Source organism: Thalia democratica, chromosome 5 (genome assembly GCF_965202585.1).
Source record: "Thalia democratica chromosome 5, ktThaDemo2.hap1.1, whole genome shotgun sequence".
In the NCBI taxonomy this organism is placed as follows: Eukaryota; Metazoa; Chordata; class Thaliacea; order Salpida; family Salpidae; genus Thalia; species Thalia democratica.
Genome location: NC_139169.1, coordinates 38,812,692 through 38,833,168, shown reverse-complemented (window position 1 = coordinate 38,833,168; position 20,477 = coordinate 38,812,692). Strand labels below are relative to the sequence as shown.

Genomic DNA, 20,477 nt, shown 5'->3' with positions numbered 1-20,477 from the left:
TAAATAAAATATGTAGTTATAAAACTTTTATAAGAGAATGTAACTTAGGAATAAACTGCATTTTTAACAAAATAGTTAGATTGTAATATATGAAATATTAGTTAATTTTTGTGCATGACTTTTTTACATAGTGGAAGACATTTGCGCTTAGTTTATCTACTTAACAAGTATGTATCACATAACTAACTTTTTCTAAGTTCTTTTAAAACTTTGTTTTAGTCAACCAGTTGCTATTATAAGAAGGAAATTATTATGTTAACAGATAAAGAATATTTCTTAAAAAGCTAATCTCTCTTTTCACGGTTTCAAGCCTAAGCAGTAAGATTTTTGACGGTGTCAAAGTTTTATACAGGTACGTAAAACTAAGTTAATCAAGTTACATAAAATAACCAAAATAATTTTTGTTCAGAAGGCCAAATTTACATGCTCGCGAGCCACAAATTTATCCTTTGCGGGCTGCAGTTTGCCGACCCTTGGTATACTTGGTTAAAAAACAAGAAGATGGAGGATCTGTAGCAGGTGGGAGCAGATAAGAAGGTGCTCAAGGTGAGAAATTGAGGTACCTTTGTAATATTTTCATATTACACTATGAATTATTGTTAGTGATTAAAAGTAGCATCGTGTTTGTTTTATAAGATTGGTTAAAAAATTTTCTGGCAGGCCTTTAAGATTTAATAATGCACTGATGTAATAAGTATTTGACTAATTATTGTAATAATAACATTTTACAAAATTTTTTTGTAAGTTTTGATAGCTTTTCACGTGTAAATTTAAACTAAAACAATGTTATATTATTATATATTTTTATTGTATAATTGACAACTGCTTAAGGTTTTATAGGGACATGCGGACGGTTGCAGGGATTTGCTCGCCCGCTAGCCATTCTGCAAGCTGCAAGCTGCGATTGACGTCGACTGTGGAAGCGTCGATTACAAATGCTTAGTTGACTTTCTTCACGTTGCCAGTTTAGAGGGCGACGATGCATCATCAGTTTGATTTCAAAAGATCAATGAGAGTTTGCACAGAAGAACGAATGAAATAAAACTTTTAAAAGGTGTTATCGGCTGGTAATGAAACTAGTAAAGGTGTTATCGGCTGGTAATGAAACTAGTAAAGGTGTTATCGGCTGGTAATGAAACTAGTAAAGGTGTTGTCGGCTGGTAATGAAGCTAGTAAAGGTGTTATCGGCTGGTGAGTTCAAGCGAACTTAAAAGAAATGTGCCATACAGAAAGGTTGACTTTTTTAAAATAAATGTTGCAAAAGTGCATTTTATTTTATTAACAGTAGAAACAAGAGCCAAAATGATAATTTCTTTCTAAATTTTATTTTTGGGAGGTTTTTAATACCTCTAAACTTTAATGTACCATTTTAAAACTACGCAGCAGACTACGCATCCAAAAATAAGCTACCAAAATTAAGGAAGTACATTCTTCATTTCGTAAATTAAAACTGTAAGAGAATTAACTTTCTTTTTCTCGTAGAGAATGTTTCCTATAGATAAGTACAAACACGTGGATAAAATCCTAAGTATTTACGAGAAAATCGTTACTTTACTACGCGAAAACAAAAGAAAATGAAGTTTATTTTTTTGCATTTAATGTCCATGATTTTAAAATCATTGCGATATAGCCTTTCTGATTTGTTATCTAGTGTTAAAATTGTTTAAAAACTTTTTGGGGTTTAGAATTTTAACATGAATTAATAAGGGCATAGCTTACTTCTTTTAAACTCTTTTTATGTTTTCAAAATTGAAAGTTTCAAAAATGTTTAAACAAAAGGAATTCCAACAACTTTATTTATTTGTACGTGAGTTTTTATATTTAACGAAAATTTAAACTTTTTATTAGTAATGTTATATGGAATTATCTAAGTTAAAATTTTACATAGGTTTTATTATTTGATTAAGAGCAAGAAAGTATTAAGTAATTTAAAAATAAAACATTTAAAACTACAATGATTGAATTTATAATTAAAGGCCAAAATGTAAATTTACACGTATCCATCAAACTTTCTAGACTTCATTAACAAACATAACTATACAAAAAAGACAAACTATCTATTATCAAAATTATTCATTTTATTATAGAAAACAACTATAAAAATTAAATAATAGATATCATATAAAAGAAAACTGTTTTTTTACAATATGTTAAAGCATATTCCGATTTACTTCCGTCTGTTTACTACTTGGAATCCGTCTGGGCTTGTTATAGGCTCCTTCTGGTATTTACTCTTAGGCTTTTTAATCCCCTTTGCTTCCCTGCTTCTTTTTTTCTTTTCCATGATGTTTATTCTACAAAATTCCATCTGTCTTGCTTCACACTAAAATAATAAAGTAAGTTGTTTTTGATACTTAGAAAATAGTAATCTTTAGTTTATTCATGTGCAATGCCTTATTGTATATGTTTAATATCAAAATTTATTAAATAAAATGTTTTTTCTTTTTATTTTAGTTTACAAGAAGAACAAACTAAAAGTAGTGATTACACAAAATACTTACTAAATCATCAAAAACACAATCAACAGCTTCCGCGTCCTCGAAAATCACAAAACCGTAATTTGGCTTGTTACTGCCATGACGCGCAACAACTATGTTGACTTTAGCGACAGCTCCATAATATTCGAAGTGAGCCTTCAGGTTATCTTCTGTCACAGAATACTTCAGGTTGCCGACAAACAGTTGTTGTTCATCAGGGTATTCAACGTTTTTGTTGTTTTTATTGTTTGCACTTTCGCTTAGCTTGCTTTTTTCACTTTGGTTGTCAGGTAATGGTTGAGTTTCTACTGACTTAGAAGGCTGTAGCAAAATTAAAATAACGTTACAAAACTATTCAAGTTGAAAAAAACTTAAGTAATAAAATTAAATATCAAACAGCTATCTTAACCAACAATTAACTTACCTTAAGTTTAGTTTTAGGTTTTTCTTCAGGGAATTTAGAAACTTCCTTCTTAACAACATTAGCCCAAGACATCTTAACTGGTTGAGCTTCGAAGTGAGCTTCATCTTGTTGTGCAGCTGGAACGTTATCATTTGCTTGCTTTTCTATGACCTTTGCTGGTTTTGCTCTACGAGCATTTTTGGCACTATTGTTAGCGTGATCTTTATCAGCTAGTTTTGGTTTTTCAACCTTTTGGTTCGGTTTTAAAGCATGTTTGTGAACGTTTTCTCCTGCAATTTTATGTTTGTTTTCAATCTCAGGACTTTGTTCATTCTTTCTCGGGTCTGTTTGTTTTTTCGCTTCAATGTTGATCACATTGTTCCCAATCTTTTGAGCTTCACTCTGTTGATAATCATTGAAACTATTTATATTATAGTTTGCGTTTATGTTTAAAATAGTGTTTTTATTGAACAGGTTTAAATTTTTTTTAATTACAGATGCTCAAACATTAGAACGCAAAGCTATTTAAAAATGAAGTAAAAATATTTTAAGATTTTAAAGACTTACCAATTTTTCAATTACATTTTTAACTGATTCAGCATCCTGAAAGCCCACATAGCCATAATTAGGTTTTTTATAACCACGAATCAATTTCACGAACTTGACTTCTCCATACTTACCGAAGTGCTCCTTTAGCTGTTCTTTCTTGACGGAGTATGCGATCCTACCGATAAAAACCTCGTGAGCTGGTTTATCTTCAGCTTCGTCGACGAATTCGAACTCATCCTTGTAAGCGTAACACTCCCCCGTGGTTTTATCTGGTCTTATAATGAAAAACTGAGTGAACTTCCTGAATGGTCCGTTGTTGTTGGACATCTCGCCATCTACTTTGACAGTGATGCGTCCGTGATTAGCTCTTGGGCTAAAGTTTGCGATGTTTCCTTGAACGTTGCAGTAGTTTTGTTTTTCAATTTCTTTTTTGATAGCCTAAAGTTTTAAATACAATGACATATAATTAAAAAGTCTTCACTTATTAAAGAGTGTTAGTTGTTTTCAATTAATGTGAAAATTATTTATGTTAGGCACTTTTGATTGTTCACTTGATTTTACTAAGTTTACTAGTTTGTATTCTAAATAACTTTTGATTGAATACAAAATAACAAAGATTATTGTATTTAATAAATGCAAAAATTGATCATTATCATAAGAGATTCAGTTAAAATTATAGATGTATAAATTATTGACATCTTTTTATTGATATTAGAATAATTTTTATTAGCTTTTTAAATCAGTTATATAATGGACTTTGAAACTATATATACAATAACTTGTGTACTAATTTTGCTTAAAATATTTGGAAATAACTTACATCTATTCCTCTGACTGTACTCGGTCCGTGTTTGTATGTTGAGTCGTCACCGTAGAAACTGTTATAAAACTTATTTTTAAATTATTTTCTTTCCTTTAGAAAATAGTGTTAGCAGTTTTTTTTTCACAAAACCAAACTAACTAAAAAATTACACATAGAAATTTAAAAAAACAGAATCATCTTAGTACACTCTATCAGGTAGCCTAGTTTAACTATAAAATTGTTTAAAAAAGTGAACTAACCCGATCAAAGAAGTAGGATCATGACACCAATCATGATAAAACTTGTTTACAAATTCCTCACCAGCTTTTTTGAGGTCATCGATATATTGAGAATCCATTACTTTAGTTTTAATTAGTCTGTAAAATATATAAAAAAAATAATTTATGGCTACTACGCATGTTCTATTTCTCAATTTATGTAAGTGAATTTTTTTCTAAGATATATATACTTACAGTAATAACATCATGGTAGTTTTTAGAAAAGACTCAGTGTTTATTATATATTTTACACGGCGGCTTTCATTTATACAGAAATAAAATCTTTAAAACAATCTCTAAGTATAAAACTTAAAACAGTTAAAGTTTTTTTTATTTCAACACTAGGTTTTACTTACATATAGAATAAATTAATGTTTTGTAAGCATTATCTTTTGGAAATTATTATCTCATATTTCAAAAAAACAAAGCATCCTTTTGCATTTAAAGCATTACTAATTTTCTTAACTATTATTTCAAGTGATATACTAATAACTAATCAAAAATATTATAACTTTAAAAACTTTTAAATATATATAAAACCGTCATTCAAAAAATTGTAATATAAACTTTACAAAGTAAGGTAGTATGATACTTTGTATACTATTTAATTGATCACATGTTTAAATAATGTAATTGTAACTTGACGCAACATAGTTGTTGTAGACTGGAATACAAAGGAATACAATTATAAATTAAATTTAACTACCTATTGATACACAACTATAAGTTTAAACAATTAACATTAAGTTTGTTAGTTAGAATGCATAGCTAAAATGTTGTTTGACAATGGAAATTTTTACAAAATTTCACTAAAACCACTTGATTTTACTTTTTCTGTGAAAATAATTTAATTAAACTAAGAAGCCCTTTTAGTAAGCTAAAATTCCTTTTCTGAAAATAAATACAATACTTAAAAAATGAGCTTTAAAAGGTAATTCAATTACTTGTGTTTAAAATGAGATAAAGCATAAAACAGAATTAGATAACTTAATTTTAGTGTTTATTTTTCCATAAATTATCACTTAATGAGTTTATCAAACACAACTAAATTATATTTAAGACACAATTTGTTAGATGGATAAATTTCACATCACAAAAAACTAGCTTACAACTGCGTCATCTGAAACTAAATATAAGCAATTGAATTTCTTTCAATAAGCTTAACATATCATTTATACATAATGAATCTTAAGAACGAAACATTTAAGTAGCTTATCATCAATTGAGTTAACAAGTTATTAAATTTTGAAAACACAAGACTTCAATACGACAAAGCAGCTGATAACTTTAGAATCTGATACTGAATTACACTTTAAAATAAGCTAACTTTTCATCCTTGAACATAATTTAGAAAAATCTATTAAACCATTAAATCTCCTAAGGAGAAAAAATTTGATACTTAAAACATAAGTTTTTGGTTTTATTAAATATCTAATAGCACTTTTTATAAGACTTGCATTTTTATTTAAGCAAAAAGATGTTTAAAAAATGCAACTGAAAGTAAAAAGGTTGCTTCAGTAACAATCTTATTTTTACCTTTGTATAAACAAAGCCTTAATCCTTTACATGTATTTCAGATAAGCTGCCTTGAGGAAATTAGTTAGAGCTTAAAAATTTTTACATGTATAACAATTACAACAAGTATAGTTCGCTTTTAGCTTGGAGCCATAATGGCGAAAAATGTCTTGAAGCACTAATACAAAAAAATAATTAGAATTAAAAAAAAATATTTAAGCATTGTAATTAAGTAAGTTTCATGTATTTATTAAAATTTAAAAGTAATAACTTAAAAAACTACTTAAATATAGAATAAATTAATGTTTTGTAAGCATTATCATTAAAAAGAAGTATCTCATATTTCCAAAACAAAACACCATATTGCGTTTAAAGTATTTCTACTTGTCTAAAGTATTTTTTTAGAAGTGTTATGCTAATAGTTAAGCAAAAATAGTATAACTTTAAAAACTTTTGAATATATATAAAACCACCTTTCTAAAAATTGTAATATAAATTATGCTAGCTAAGGTAGTTTATTACTTTGTTTACTAATTAGATAATCACATGTTTAAATTATGTAAATGTAACTTGACGCAACATAGTTGTTGTAGACTAGAATACAAGAGATATTATTTTAAATTGAATTAAATTTTCTTGAAGCACTAACCCAGTAAAAATAATTAGAGTTTAAATAAAAATATACAAGAATTGTTCTGAAAAAGATTTATATATTTTGTTAAGACTACAAAGTAAACTTTATTTAAGAATTTTTAAGGATTTGAATGATAAAAGAGAAATTTAAGAAATTATTTGGATAAAGTTATTATAAACTTGTCTTAAAAAGAAGAATAGTTGAAAACCTTGTAGTAGGATACTAGATTAATGACAGTTAACCCAAAATTTAAAATTAAATCTAATAGTAGAAAAAGCAAAACCAATTTACTTAAATTTCAATGAAAAACTGTATAGATATTTTATTTAATTAAGTTTTTAGAAAAGCGTAATTGTTATAACACTGAAACTTAAGTAATAAAAAAAAAAACATTATGAGAAGCTTATAAAAAGGTTTCAGTTTATAGGAATTACAAAGACTTTTTCATTTACACACAATAAGTAAACTTTAAAGTTACTAAATAGTAATATTTTTTATGGTATGTGAGTTTTGTTTTTATTTTTAGTTAAAACTAATTTTATTTACTATCTAGCTTGTAAGCAACAAAGTGTTTTGTTATTATAAATATGAATAAACCTTCAGCTGAAAAAATTAACAACAGTTATGTATAAAAACTGTTCTTAATGTTTTAACTATATTGCTGGTGAGAAAATAAATTATATTTATTAAATTACTTTAAGACATTTTATCATAAAACTAAATAAAAAACAGTTATAATTTAATAAATTTTTAAAATTAAAATTGATTGGCTCGTAATCAACTAATCGTGTAATACATTATTAAATACTCTCTAAAAACTAACATATTGTACATAAGTTTTAATATTATAAAAATAAAGTCAATATTTAAACTTAATGACATTATATAATTCTAATTAGATTTATTATTATATGCTAATTAGTTTTAAACTCATTTATATACTTTAAACTCAAAAAATTGTTAATAATTTTATGAGTGTAAACTAAGTTGTTCTACTTGGGTCTATCAGACAAAATAAAATGACGACTTAACTTTAAAAAACAAAAAGGTTATTTGAATTTTTGCACCTAAAGTATGACTTTCTGACTTAATTTTTTGTAATACCAATCTTAATGTATGATAAAAGTACATATACATTAGTTCAAATTTTTAATTTAAATTTTACCTGAGCTAGGCTCTATCATAAAACATTAAACTTCGAACGGGTAGGTGTCAGAAAAGCAAAGCGTCACTTTAGCACGGGGTAACACTTTAGCACGGAGTGACACTTTGGCACGGCGTCACTTTAGCACATAATGATATTTTTGCACGTAATAATTTTAAATCTTTAAAAATAATGGTTTAAATAGTGTTTAACTATTTAAAACAATTAACTTATCAAACAAATAAATGTGGAAATTAGTTCTAACACTTTACAAAATATCGTCTTAAAAAAGTTATTAATAAAGTTTTTACTATGGGCTTGAAATGAAATAAGAAAGTTTTTAATCTTTATATATCTCACTTTTTATTTAAAACTTACGCTTAAAAATTAGCCTTATTAAAACTGTTTAAAACATTAAAAAAAAAGTTTTAATAATCCTACTGCTTGTATTTTTTGCTAGACATATTAAAATAGTTTTATGTCGTTAATTTTAAAGTAAAAGTATCAAAATATTTTCTTCTTGAATTGAATACTAAAACAAACTAATAAAGTTTTAAATTTACTTTTGGTTTAGTTTTAACTAAAGCTTAAATTTGTAACTCATTTAAAGCTTGTTAACTTTTAGTTTACATGTTGCATAGTTCGTTTTTAGATTTTAAAAAAATACAGTACCTAACGTGATTTAAGCAAAGAAAAGAAAAATCTGTTTCAAAATGTCACTCCATGCTTAAGTGACACTCGGTGCTAAAGGGTCATTCCGTGCTAAAGTGTTACATCGTGCTAAATTGTAACACCGTGCCAAAGTGTCACTCAGTACTAAAGTTTCACCCGTGATTTTCTGACGCGTGCCCCTTCAACAGTGCTGGATATATTTAGAATATTTTACAACGCTTGTCATTTATCATTTTTACTCAAAAGTATAATATACTTGCTTATTAATAATTTTTACACTTTTACCCTACATCTGGAATATTTTTTACCCTACTTAAGTTTTAAGGAATATATCTAACAATAGGAGAGTATTAGAAACTAAATAAGCTAAAAATATGTCAGGGTAAAATATGTGTAAAACTATTTAACATACTTTTTTTTTAGATATCAAGGTCCTTTATAAGCCTTAAAACCAAGAAAGATAGTAAAATGCTAGATATACATTAAATGAGTGAAAATATCTCCATTTCTGACAATTTAATTTTCAAATATTATAAACTATAAGTTTTAAAGTTATTGTTAATTATCTTTTTTAATAAAAATTAAAATAGTATTACACTAAAAAATCATATTTTATTAATTAGATATGGATGAACATTTAGAAAAAACTTTTAGAAATATAGTTGTAAAAAGATTTTGAGATTATTATAGTTTAGAAATCAATACTAATTATTAATTTTCTACTTTTAAAAACAATGTTTTAGATTTTTTACTATCATAGTCTCAACATAAATTTAATCTTTTAAGAATTTATTTTAGAAACTAATTAAAACTTGAAATAATTACATTATTTAAACCTAACGTGAGTTTTTTATTCTAAAATTCTATTTGAAAAATGTTTTAGAATTTCAATTGTTAGAACTTTAACTTTAATGTTTGCTCATTATAAGTTTTGAAAAACTAATAATTTTAGTTTAGTTAAGACTAGATAAGTTCTAAAAGGCAAATATTTAGACAATAAATGGAAAAACCAAAGTGTTTATAAAAATATATAATGATGTTATAAAACAGATAGATGTTATAAATAAAAAGATGTTTGATAGTATTTGCCATATTTTCGAAAAATTACATATTTTATTAGATTTTTCCATATTGTTGATACCTTATCATATTTTCCACGTTTTGCCATGTTTCCAAAATCATAATTTTAGCATTATCTATTGCTATATTTCATAATATTTATAACATCTACATTCGAAGTAATTGTCATTGATAACATAGCTTAAATTTACCAAGTTTATAATTATAGATTTCTCATTTATAGAATAGTTTAAATTGATTAGTTATATGAAGGGTTAAAGAAATGGTTGAGTTTCAACGGGAACTGTCCGCAAAAACTTAAATCTAGCGCTCAAGCATGTAAATCTGGCGGACTAAACCAAAAATTGTTAAAAATTACAATAAATATTTTTGGGTTTGCAATAAAGAGATATAAAGTTTCCGATTGTCTAAAAATATTGTATATAACTAATAATTTTATATACAATATTCGAAACTTGAATACACGAATAGAATAATTTATTACTAATACAAGCTTAGTTTGAAACTGGTAAAAACTTTATTAAATAGTAGTTTTAAAAAATATAATGTATAAAGTATAACTGTAATTTTGAGTAGTTTAAAGAGAAAATATATTTTTTTAGTAACTAAATGTAAATTGTTTAAATAGTGTGTGATCTCAAGTATTTGAAGTTTGTTTTATGTAATATTTTCAAATTAAGTATTAAGATTAGTATAGACAGTTTAGAATTTAAGTTTTTTTAGTATTGATTTTAATTCTTAAATTTGTACAGTCCTGGATAAAACATTAAAAGGTATCCCTGGTGCACGACTTGATAACAGAAAGATTATTCGTGCACCAGGTAGTAAGACCAAAAATTTTGAGCGATTTCTTTATTGGTCAATAAACAATAGTAATACAAAAAATAACTTAAACAAGTTTTCTTAGTTTTTCAAAATGATATGGTATTAAATATTTATTCATAATAGCTAAAGTTTGATAGTTTTATCTTAGTGTCTTATAATTAGAGTCTAACGTTGTATATCTGTTCTACAACTTTTTTAATTGTTAAAGTTTAAGCTGTAATTATATTTATAAATATAGTTATTTTAAATTTTCAAACAAATAAACTGAAGAATCATTAACAATTTAGCAATTTCTAAAAGTAACTTATGCTTAGCAAAAACACTTATTGCTCTACGTAAAAAATGTAAAACTAAGTACTATTAAGAAGAAATACACCAGGGTTTCCCAAAGTGGTAGATAACTAGTAAGGGGGCGAACGGGGGGTCATTTAAAAATTTTGGGCACTCAAAAAAACTCAACTTTTTATCTTGCTTATTTACTAATTTTAGCTTGCCATTAAAAATTTGACCCTGAGGTAAAACTTAAACAAAAATTCCATTTTGTTTACGTAAATATTGAAAAAAGTGCTTATGACTCCTATTTTCATGTAAATTACATATTTGTATTTATATATTTTTTTATTTAACAATTACATAGGTCATAGACGATCAGAATCCCTCTCATCATTTCATAACCTGACATATATGCTATTTGGGATCATAAATGTTTTAAAAAAATCTATGTTATCTATTATTAACTATCACCTCACAATATTTCCAATTGTATTTTGAAAAATAAATTAGTTAGACTAAAAAATAAAACTATATTAAAGTCAATTTTTCAATAGAATAAAGAAGTTGTTTTAACTAATTAAGATATGCTTAGTAAGTTATGCTTTGAAACCAATATTTAGTTTTTGAGGTTGTACTACTAAATTAAAAAAAGTACCTTTTGATTATCGTGTACTCACATGGTAATAAAATATTTTAAGTTTATGTAGTGTGAGTAGTTGTCAAATTTGCACAAACGTACAAAATTGCACGAGGGGACAACATTGCACAAAGATACTTTTGTACGAGGGTATAAAATTGAACCAAGACACTTTTGTACGAGCAGAGAATTGTACACTGGTTGAATTTTATATTATTTTTTTTAGTTTATTTTTGTTTAGGTTATTATTTATTTATTACTTTTACTGCTGCCCCTAAAACCGTAACCCTTACCCTCGATCGGTATTTTTTTTTCTATCACTATTACCCTTAACCCTCGGTTTTTTGGTTTTTTTTTAAATTTATCTTATAGTTTTTTTTTTCAGTCATTTTTTCGTTATTTTTTTACTCACGTGCAAAAATGTAACTTGTGCAAAATTGACCTTTGTGCAAAATTTTCTTCGTGTAAAGATATCCTTGTTCTCTCGTGCAATTTTGTTTTCGTGCAGTTTAGTTACCTCGTGCAACTTTGGCCTGTACCCAGATAGTGTATACGCAAATTAGTTATTATTACAAGTATCTTAAAATTACAAAGTATATTGTGCGGCTTGAATAAGCTACTTAGAGTTAACTACTAAACATCTGAAGTTCGTTATTTCAGAGATGGGTACGGTCCAGATCTAGTCAAATTTCGGCCAACTAGGTAACTTGAAAACTACTTGTGCAAAACAAAAAAAAAAGTTTTTTGATACTTAATATTTTGAAATACGCTTTCAATTTTATTTCCAGTTCACAATAGTACTTCCTAGATCACAGTAATAATAAATCATTTTATTACAATTTTGCTCGATTTTTTTTAATTTCTTTATGTCAGTTTTTTAAATAACGCAGCCCGCAAGTACATATTTTTAAGAAGTCGAAACGATAAAGGAGTTTTTAGTATATATGACCTGCTGACTAAAAAAGTTGTCCACCACGAATCTAAAAGGTTCATTAGTTTCAAAACAATTTATATTTGAACATAATTGATTACAGATTACATAAGGCTTTTCAATAATTAAGTATTTGAAAACACTTAGTAAGGCTTATAATAAAATAACTGCAAACTATTTTCTAAAACCCTGTAAACTACTTTTAATACTGTTCAAAAGTGCGTGCCTAAGAAGTACAAGTCTAATTTACATTTCAAACACAACTTTTTTGGCTAAAAATTGCGTTCTCAAGAGGAAAAATACCGTAAAAAAATATGGGAAGGGGGGGAGCGATTTTTTTCAAATGTCTGAAAAGGGGCAATTTAGTAAATGATTTTGGGAAACCCTGGTCTAGTAGTTTATTATTAAAAAAAAAAACATCACTTTTATTTTTATTTAGTTATTATTTTATTTTTTTAATACTTCTTTGTAACTTTGTCGCAAAAAATAGAATAGTTTAATATAACTTTTAAGATAAACTTGTATAGTTATTATATTGATGCTATACATAAAAGTTATGTGTTGATAATGGTATAATCCTCTGCTGTTACAGTTTCGTCTGATAACACATTGTGTTGGTCAGGAACTGCATCAAGCTCGGAATTACCTTTTTGAGTTCGCCTACTAGTATTTAATGTCTTCTCAGCCGGTTGGGCACGCGTAGCGTGCTTAGCAACTAGCTTCGTAAGGCTATTGGCCAAGACCGCCTTGGGATTTTTACTGGTAGTACTCATAGCTTACCCTATTTAGAATATTTTATTTGTTACTAACTAGATCGTATATAAGTTTAAGTAGTTGTCTTGAGATACTCTTAATAAAACGTTTTATACAATTTTTAATATTAAATATCGTACTTATTTAACTTAGTCTACAAAGATTCTAATATTTACTTAATATATAATCTTAAAATAGACTAGAAAGTAAATTCTTAATTTAATCTTAGTGATTTCAACGTATACTTCACTATATAGTTTTAATAGAGAACAAAATACGATACACTAATTAGATTAATATTACACTTACTTAATTACCTTCTACTGTTAATACTAAAAGTATAGGTTCGGCACTTTAAATTTATTTTACAATGTTAAACAACAAGCGATAAAAAATAACACTCACACGCATGCAAGTCAGAGCTCGATGGTTTGTTTGCAAGGCAACTTTTATTAAATGTATTAGCATTTGTTTAGTCCTCAGCTATACTTACTGAAGTCAGAGTCAAGCTAGGAGTTGAAGCGTATGAAACGTCTAAAAGTCCGCTTTGGTTGAACTACAATAGAAGTTTCTACTAGAGAAACGGTTGTTAAAAAACAACGAGCTTGAAATTATTACAAGTCGAAATATACGCTTGCTTCCGTTTTTCGGCGATTTTTACAGGAATATAATTCACTGTAGAAGTGTAGAGGTCAAAAACGGTTGTAGCGAACTACGTAAGCTGGAAAGTGTAATGAACTACGTTTGCTTTAGTTTTTCGGCGATTCTTACAGGAAAATAATTAACGTAAAAGTTACATAAGGTTTTAGTTTAAGTCTTAAATATTTTTTTTTATTAGTTAATTAAAAGATTCAGTGACCATGCAAAACTAGATTAGTATTTCTAAGCGAACAATTTAGTTAAAAAAAAACCAATGACAAATTAATCACGTTTACTTTGAGATGATATTTTTTGAAATATGAACAAAATCAAAAAAATTTTACACTGCTTGTTCAACAAAGTTGTTATAGAGTTTTAATTTTAACCAATATTACATAGTTTTTTTATTCTTTTATTCTTTTTAAATGGTAATAAGGAGTTGGAAGCTAAACAATGTAAATTAAGCAACAAGGTAGTTTAAATAAATAAAATTTCACAAAACTCAAAAAATTATAAATTTTTCTATTAGGTATAATATTTTGCATAATGTATATTGTACAACTTAAACTATATAATTTTTTTGAACAAATCTTAAAAGTAGCTATTATAGAGTTCTTTTTAAAAATAATTTATCTTGCCGGGACAAAGTTATTATACTTTACAAACCTTAATGACGTTTTATCTTATTTATTCGTTTTTATTTTAATTGACTTATTGTTACTTTAAAACAAACTTAGTTTAAACTGTTTAATAAGTAAGTGTTTTCTTTTGTTTTTACTGACGGCAATCTATTAAGAACAATGCACAAAATCGAATCGTATATTTTTATGAATTCACAAAAGCTCTACTAACTAAAAACTTTTTCTAGCTTATTATTAGATGGTTAAAAACAGATAATATTAACGATATTTCATCGTTCTTTAACTCTTTTAACTTGTTGGCTATGAATTTCATAGTAAGTGATGCAGAGTCTATTTTTTGTTTTTTTTTATATAAATTATTTTAGATTACCATTTGTAGGACGCGTTTCTGATGTCATGAAAGTGAACCGACATTCATTCATGTGTCTAAATGATTTTAAACTGAGTATTAATTTTATTTAACATGTTAGAAATTGTTAGTTTTTAGGACTTCCTTTAAATCAAATAAAAGTACAAAAAAATTAATCAAAAAGTTTATTTATGTTTTACAGCTTACAGAAGACTCCAAAAAACTGTTTTAATGATTTAGTTTCATTGTTGTACAAACTTGTTTTTAAATTAATATAAACTTAACATTTGCAAGACTGAATTAACTTGGTTTTTAAAAACTTAGTATTGAAATAACTAAGACAACTGGTTTTAAAATTATTTTTAGTAAAATATTTTTTATTCATTTATTTTTCAATTACTTAAGTTGATTACCAATTTTAAGTATCTTTATTAATTGAAATAATTTTGTTACTTTTTTATTATATTAAACAAATGTATATTTAGGAACAAACTAATTTAATCTGAAGGGATGTTTCTATGTTTCTTTTAACCTTTTTTATTTTCTTTAATGCATAATCTGCATTTATTTTGCAAAGTGCTCAAAATATCAAAACAAAAAAAAAGTTAAAACTTTGAAAACATGATTAAACCATGTTTTAAACATAACTACTTAGTGTTATACAAAAAATGAGTTGGAATTAAGTATTGGTCAGTAAATAACAATTATGGAAAATATTGACAAAGTTATAAATCCGTTTAAAAACTAGAACATTAACTAGTATCTTGTCCTAGAAAACACACTAAAAGGTATCCAAGTGGTGTGCGACTCGAAAACCGAAAGGATTTTTTCGTGCACAAGTTTTTACACCAATCATTTTGGGCGGTTTTATCTGTCGTTCAATAAACAATATAGTAAGTGAAACTTCAAATAAAGTTTATAAAATGAGTCTACGACCGTTTGAAAAAATCTGGTGAAATGATTAGATCGTTGTTGTTTAATTAGTTAGTTTAAATGAAACACATATTTAACAAAAGTAAAACTAATTTTATATACGAAATATACAGTTTGTATAAATAAAACAATATAAATTACAAAAGGTTTAGTTAGAGTTAATACTTTAGAAAATAAGAAAAAAATGACTAATGCCAAGTTTAACTGTATATTTAACAAAAATGTGATGGATTTGACATTTTTTCACTTAACTATAGTTGCTCCTAGTTCAATCAAAAAAAAATTAGACTTACATAGTTTTAAAGTGAATTTAATAAGAACCAACATTAATTATAGAAGTTAAACTCAAGTCTTTTTTTATAGAATACACAAAATATTTTCTTAAACTACTATAAACTAAAAACTAAAAAAAATAATTTGTCTAAACCTAAAGGCTTTCAAGAAAAATAATAAAATTCACTTTCTGTTAAAAAATATAACAATTTTGAAAGTTTTTTTAAAACTAACTGTGGCATTATTTCGTTAGTTTTTAAGTTAACAATTTCAATTACTGTTTTAAAAGAACAAAATACTTATACTTATTTACCTTACATGTCTCATTTTGTATTTTCAATAAATAATAAATTATTAGTTTATCAAATGTTTAAATACTTTTTGCATATATATAGTAATATTGTTTTAACTTATTTTTATAAAATAAAGTCTTGTAGTTAAATTCAAATAGATAAAATTGGGATATTTTTTTAATTTTATTAATTAAATTTATTGAAAAACTGTCTCGTAATGTTATGTTATTCTATAGGTTACATGACAATTCAGTTTCGAACAAATAAAATTCCGATAATTCTGATTTTAAAACATTTTTTAAGAGACCATAACTCAAAAAATTAAATATATTTTAAAAAATATACAAATAAGTATTTAGATCTTATTAATATCTACAAGCCATTTTTTATTACTTGCAGAGTTACGAACATTTAAAAAATTATTAAAAACAATTACACTTTAAAACTTGTTTCAGGCATATCACAAAAAATACTTAAAAGTTTGCAAAATAAAATGGCTTGTAGATATTAATAAAATCTAAATGCTTATTCATCTTTATTTTTAAATATTTTTGTCTTTAAAAAAGTTTTTAGAATCTGGATTGTCGGAATTTAATTTGTCCGAATTTTAACAAATTTTAAAAAATCAAATTAGTTTCATTAAAAAATTTCCCAATTTTATTTATTTGAATTTAACTACAAAACTTTATTTTATAAAAATAAGTTAACAAAATATTATTACATATATGCAAAAAGTATTTAAACATTTGATAAACTATTAATTTATTATTTTAGTGAAAATACAAAATGGGGCATGTAAGGTAAATAAGTATAAGTACTTTTTAACTTAAGACCCTTAAAATTTTTAAAAGAATGTGAGTTGTTCGAGTTTAAATAGTCGTGCACCCTATCCTATTATTTATGTAATCATTTTCGTTAAGCTTGTGAATGCTAATTTAAATCTGTATAAGACAGCATTGTTGATAATATTGGTTCTTATTATGGCTTTAACGAGAAAAATTGGTGTTTAGTTTATATATTGCTTAGACACTAAGTATTTTATAAGGATAAATATTTTGCTGCAATAGTACCGAATTATTGTACCGAAGTGAACTGCTTTTATATCTTTTACTTTGTAAATTTATATACTTAAAGCGGGAATGGGTCTAATTTGCACGAGGTTACTAAATTGCACGAAGGGACTAAATTGCACAGGAACAAAATTGCACGAGTGCACAAATAGCACAAAGCAAACTTGCACGGGGGGCACAAAAATTTACTTGGGAGCAAAATTGCAAGAAGACGATTTTGCACCAAGGGTCAATTTTGCATGAGTTACATTTTTGCACGAAAGTAAAAATAAATAGAAAAAAATAAACAGAAAAAAAACAAAAAGATAATTTAGTAAAAAATAAATAAAAGTTACTGACCGAGGGTAAAGGTTAGGAATAACAGTGATAAAATAGAAAAAAAAATCTATGCAAAACTGTTTACTCGTGCAAAATTATCTTCGTGGAACTTTATCTCCTCGTGCAAAAGTGTCTTCGTGCAATATTGTACACTCGTGCAATTTTGTACGCTCGTTCAAATTTGACAGGTACCCGCTTAAAGCATTGATTCATTATTAAATATTTTTATATATATATTTTTTTATAAAACTTGTTTGTTTCCTTAAAACATTTTGAGTTTATACACATGTTAGATAAAAAATCTTTTGATATTGTTTTAAAACTTTTCTTCATTTATACCCAGAATGTTGAGTTATAATGTTTTAGCCAGTATTAATTCGGCCATCATAATCAAGTTGAGATAATTTTCGCCATCTATAATAAAAATGAACTTAACCGCACGACCAACAACAACAACAGCATCCGAGACAACCTACGACCGGTTTCGTCCTTTTTAGGACTAAGCCTTTTTTAGGAATTTTTTAGTCCTAAAATGGACGAAACCGGTCGTAGGTTGTCTCGGATGCTGTTGTTGTTGGTCGTGCGGTGAAGTTCATTGTATGTTTTTTATAAGTTATCATGTTATCATTTGTTTTATATTTAACAATATATATATAGATACAATGTCCTTATTATAGTAAAAATTATTATTTTTTTATAGTCTCTAGTTAATAATATAATAATTGTGAGTTGACATGTTTTCACAGATATAACCATGTCATGGTTAGACAAAATACATTCTATTATTTATATAATAAAATATCTTAGCTAGTCAAACAAATTATCCGTTAATTATTAATACAAGTTTGATTTCTATTCATTTATCCTTTAGTTGATATTTATGAAAGTATTACTAAATGAAATAAATCTTGATTCGGGCAGGCAACTATTCTAGTCAACCGATAAAATTTAGTAGTAAAAAAGTCTTTTAATAACCATATTTGTTGTAATAAGTATTTGGTGGCCAGGTAGTTTTGAAAAGCTGTACTTTATGATTAAAAAATCTTTTGAAAGTAAAAGTTATAGTAAAAAGTTTATTAAAAAAGCACTATAGTGTACTGAAAACCTAATTAAATTTACACTTTAGAAAAAACTAGTTCAAAAGTTAGATATTATTTGTTCTTAAAAGCTGTTTGCAAGATAAAAGTACGGAGCCGGATAAATATTTCTCCTTGGCCGGCAGGTTTCGGTTAGCGGATCGTACGTTGCCCATCCCCAAACTTAATGTAAATCGGTTTTCTATTTTACAAAATTTTTTAGATTCAAAATGAAAAATTTCTTTTTATATATTGTAGACTAGTTTATATTACTTCTAAAGTTTTTGTAATCAGAAATTTTATATTACATTATTTTCTTTCATTTTGTTTTATTTAAATTTTTAGTGGCGCGATAACTTATATTTTTTATTTTATTTTCAAATTATTTGTAATTTACAAATGATTTAAATTAGTTGGTACATTTAATTTAACTTTGTTAATGTTTGAAAAACATTGGATTAAGAGAAACTAAGTGTAAATTGATCTACTCATATGTTTATCAAATTAAGTTTTTAATTTTTTATTGAGTGTGGCAACAAACTTAAAGTTTGTTTTATTGCACTAAACACAACTCAGCAATAAAAATGTACAATTTGTTTTGTTTTTTCTTATAATTTTTGTTTATAGATGACAAGATTTTTAAAACACTACAACTATATATTTCAATACTGGGCAACCTTCTAAGCAAAATTTTTTTTAATCCGCCTTTTAACTTTTGTTCCTTTTTTCATTAAGCTACTGAGTGTTTTTTACTCATTTTGATGAGTTTCGGGAGCTTCAGTTTTTGGTTTTGATTTTTATCTCCTCTTCTTCTTAAAATATAGTTGGGAGAGTGTTAAAAATTACTCTTTCGTTTCTTTTGTACACTATGTTACGTACTAATTTTTCTTCTGTTCGTTTTTGTTTCTGTTCTTGTTCTTTTTGTTTGTTAGAATTCATCAATATAAGTTGATGTTGTTGTGTCTGTTGTTGTAGGTTTTGTTTCTGTATCTCAATGTGACTTCGAACTTTTTAGCCTCTGCACTATTTTTAGTCTTTTCTGGGCTAAACTTTTCTAAATTTTGTTGTTCAGCAACATTCATAAAAGGTGCTTCGTTCTGTTTAATAATTTTTACAATGTTTTAATGCTTTCAAAACCTCAAAAGTTTGACCTTTAATTTGTGTTATAGTAAATATAAAAATTAAAAATCTAAATTATTATAATACTTACCTCTGATGTAAGCACAAAACTTCTTGTGAAATAAATGACAGCTCGTAGACTAGCATCAGGAACATGAGAATTCGGTATGTGTTTACCAAGATGTACCTGGCATTTCTACGAGCAGCTTTTGATGTCATTATTGTCTTTGCATTGGTCATAGCATTGACAAGCAAAAAAGTATTTTTTATCAACATTCTAAAAGCTATCTCATTTTTTGCATACAAAATAAACCTAGGTAACGAAAATTAAGTACTTTATTTAAGCTTATAGTCAAAAATATAGTATTTAAGTGTTTAATCATGTACGATACCGTTAAAAATAGCATTAATATTGTTACTATTGCTCACTATATGTAAGAGCACTTTTAATTTTTCCAATTATTAATTTAGTCTAATATTAAAGATAGGTTATTATTGTTGTTAATTTTTTATTTTGAAGTTAAGATGTTACAAAAATTTAGATAAAATATTTATGTTTTTAAGGGAATTTAGATGCATTTTATTTTGTTATTATTATTGGAGTTTATTGTGCGAAGATGAACCCGGGCATTAAAACCTGAGCCGCTTAAACAGTATACACGAAAAAAGAAATTACAAACAAACAAATTACAGTCAATGAAAATAAAAAAACTAAACATAATATAATACAAAAACAAAAAATATATAAACAAATAGTCCTGTATAGTCAAATATAACTTTCTATGGACAAAAA

At 26.0% G+C, this 20,477-nt stretch overlaps 1 protein-coding gene across 1 annotated transcript; it reads right to left on the bottom strand.

Annotated features, from left to right (window-relative positions):
- Positions 1-419: 419 nt before the first annotated feature.
- On the bottom strand, positions 420-19,903 carry LOC145836506 (ras GTPase-activating protein-binding protein 1-like). Its single transcript, XM_082944302.1, has 8 exons — positions 19,776-19,903; positions 4,492-4,608; positions 4,246-4,307; positions 3,448-3,821; positions 2,902-3,282; positions 2,502-2,798; positions 2,189-2,323; positions 420-563 (listed from the first exon to the last, which is right to left on the bottom strand). The coding sequence occupies exons 1-8, from the start codon at positions 19,901-19,903 to the stop codon at positions 420-422; spliced, it is 1,638 nt and encodes a 545-aa protein (XP_082800428.1).
- Positions 19,904-20,477: the final 574 nt, after the last annotated feature.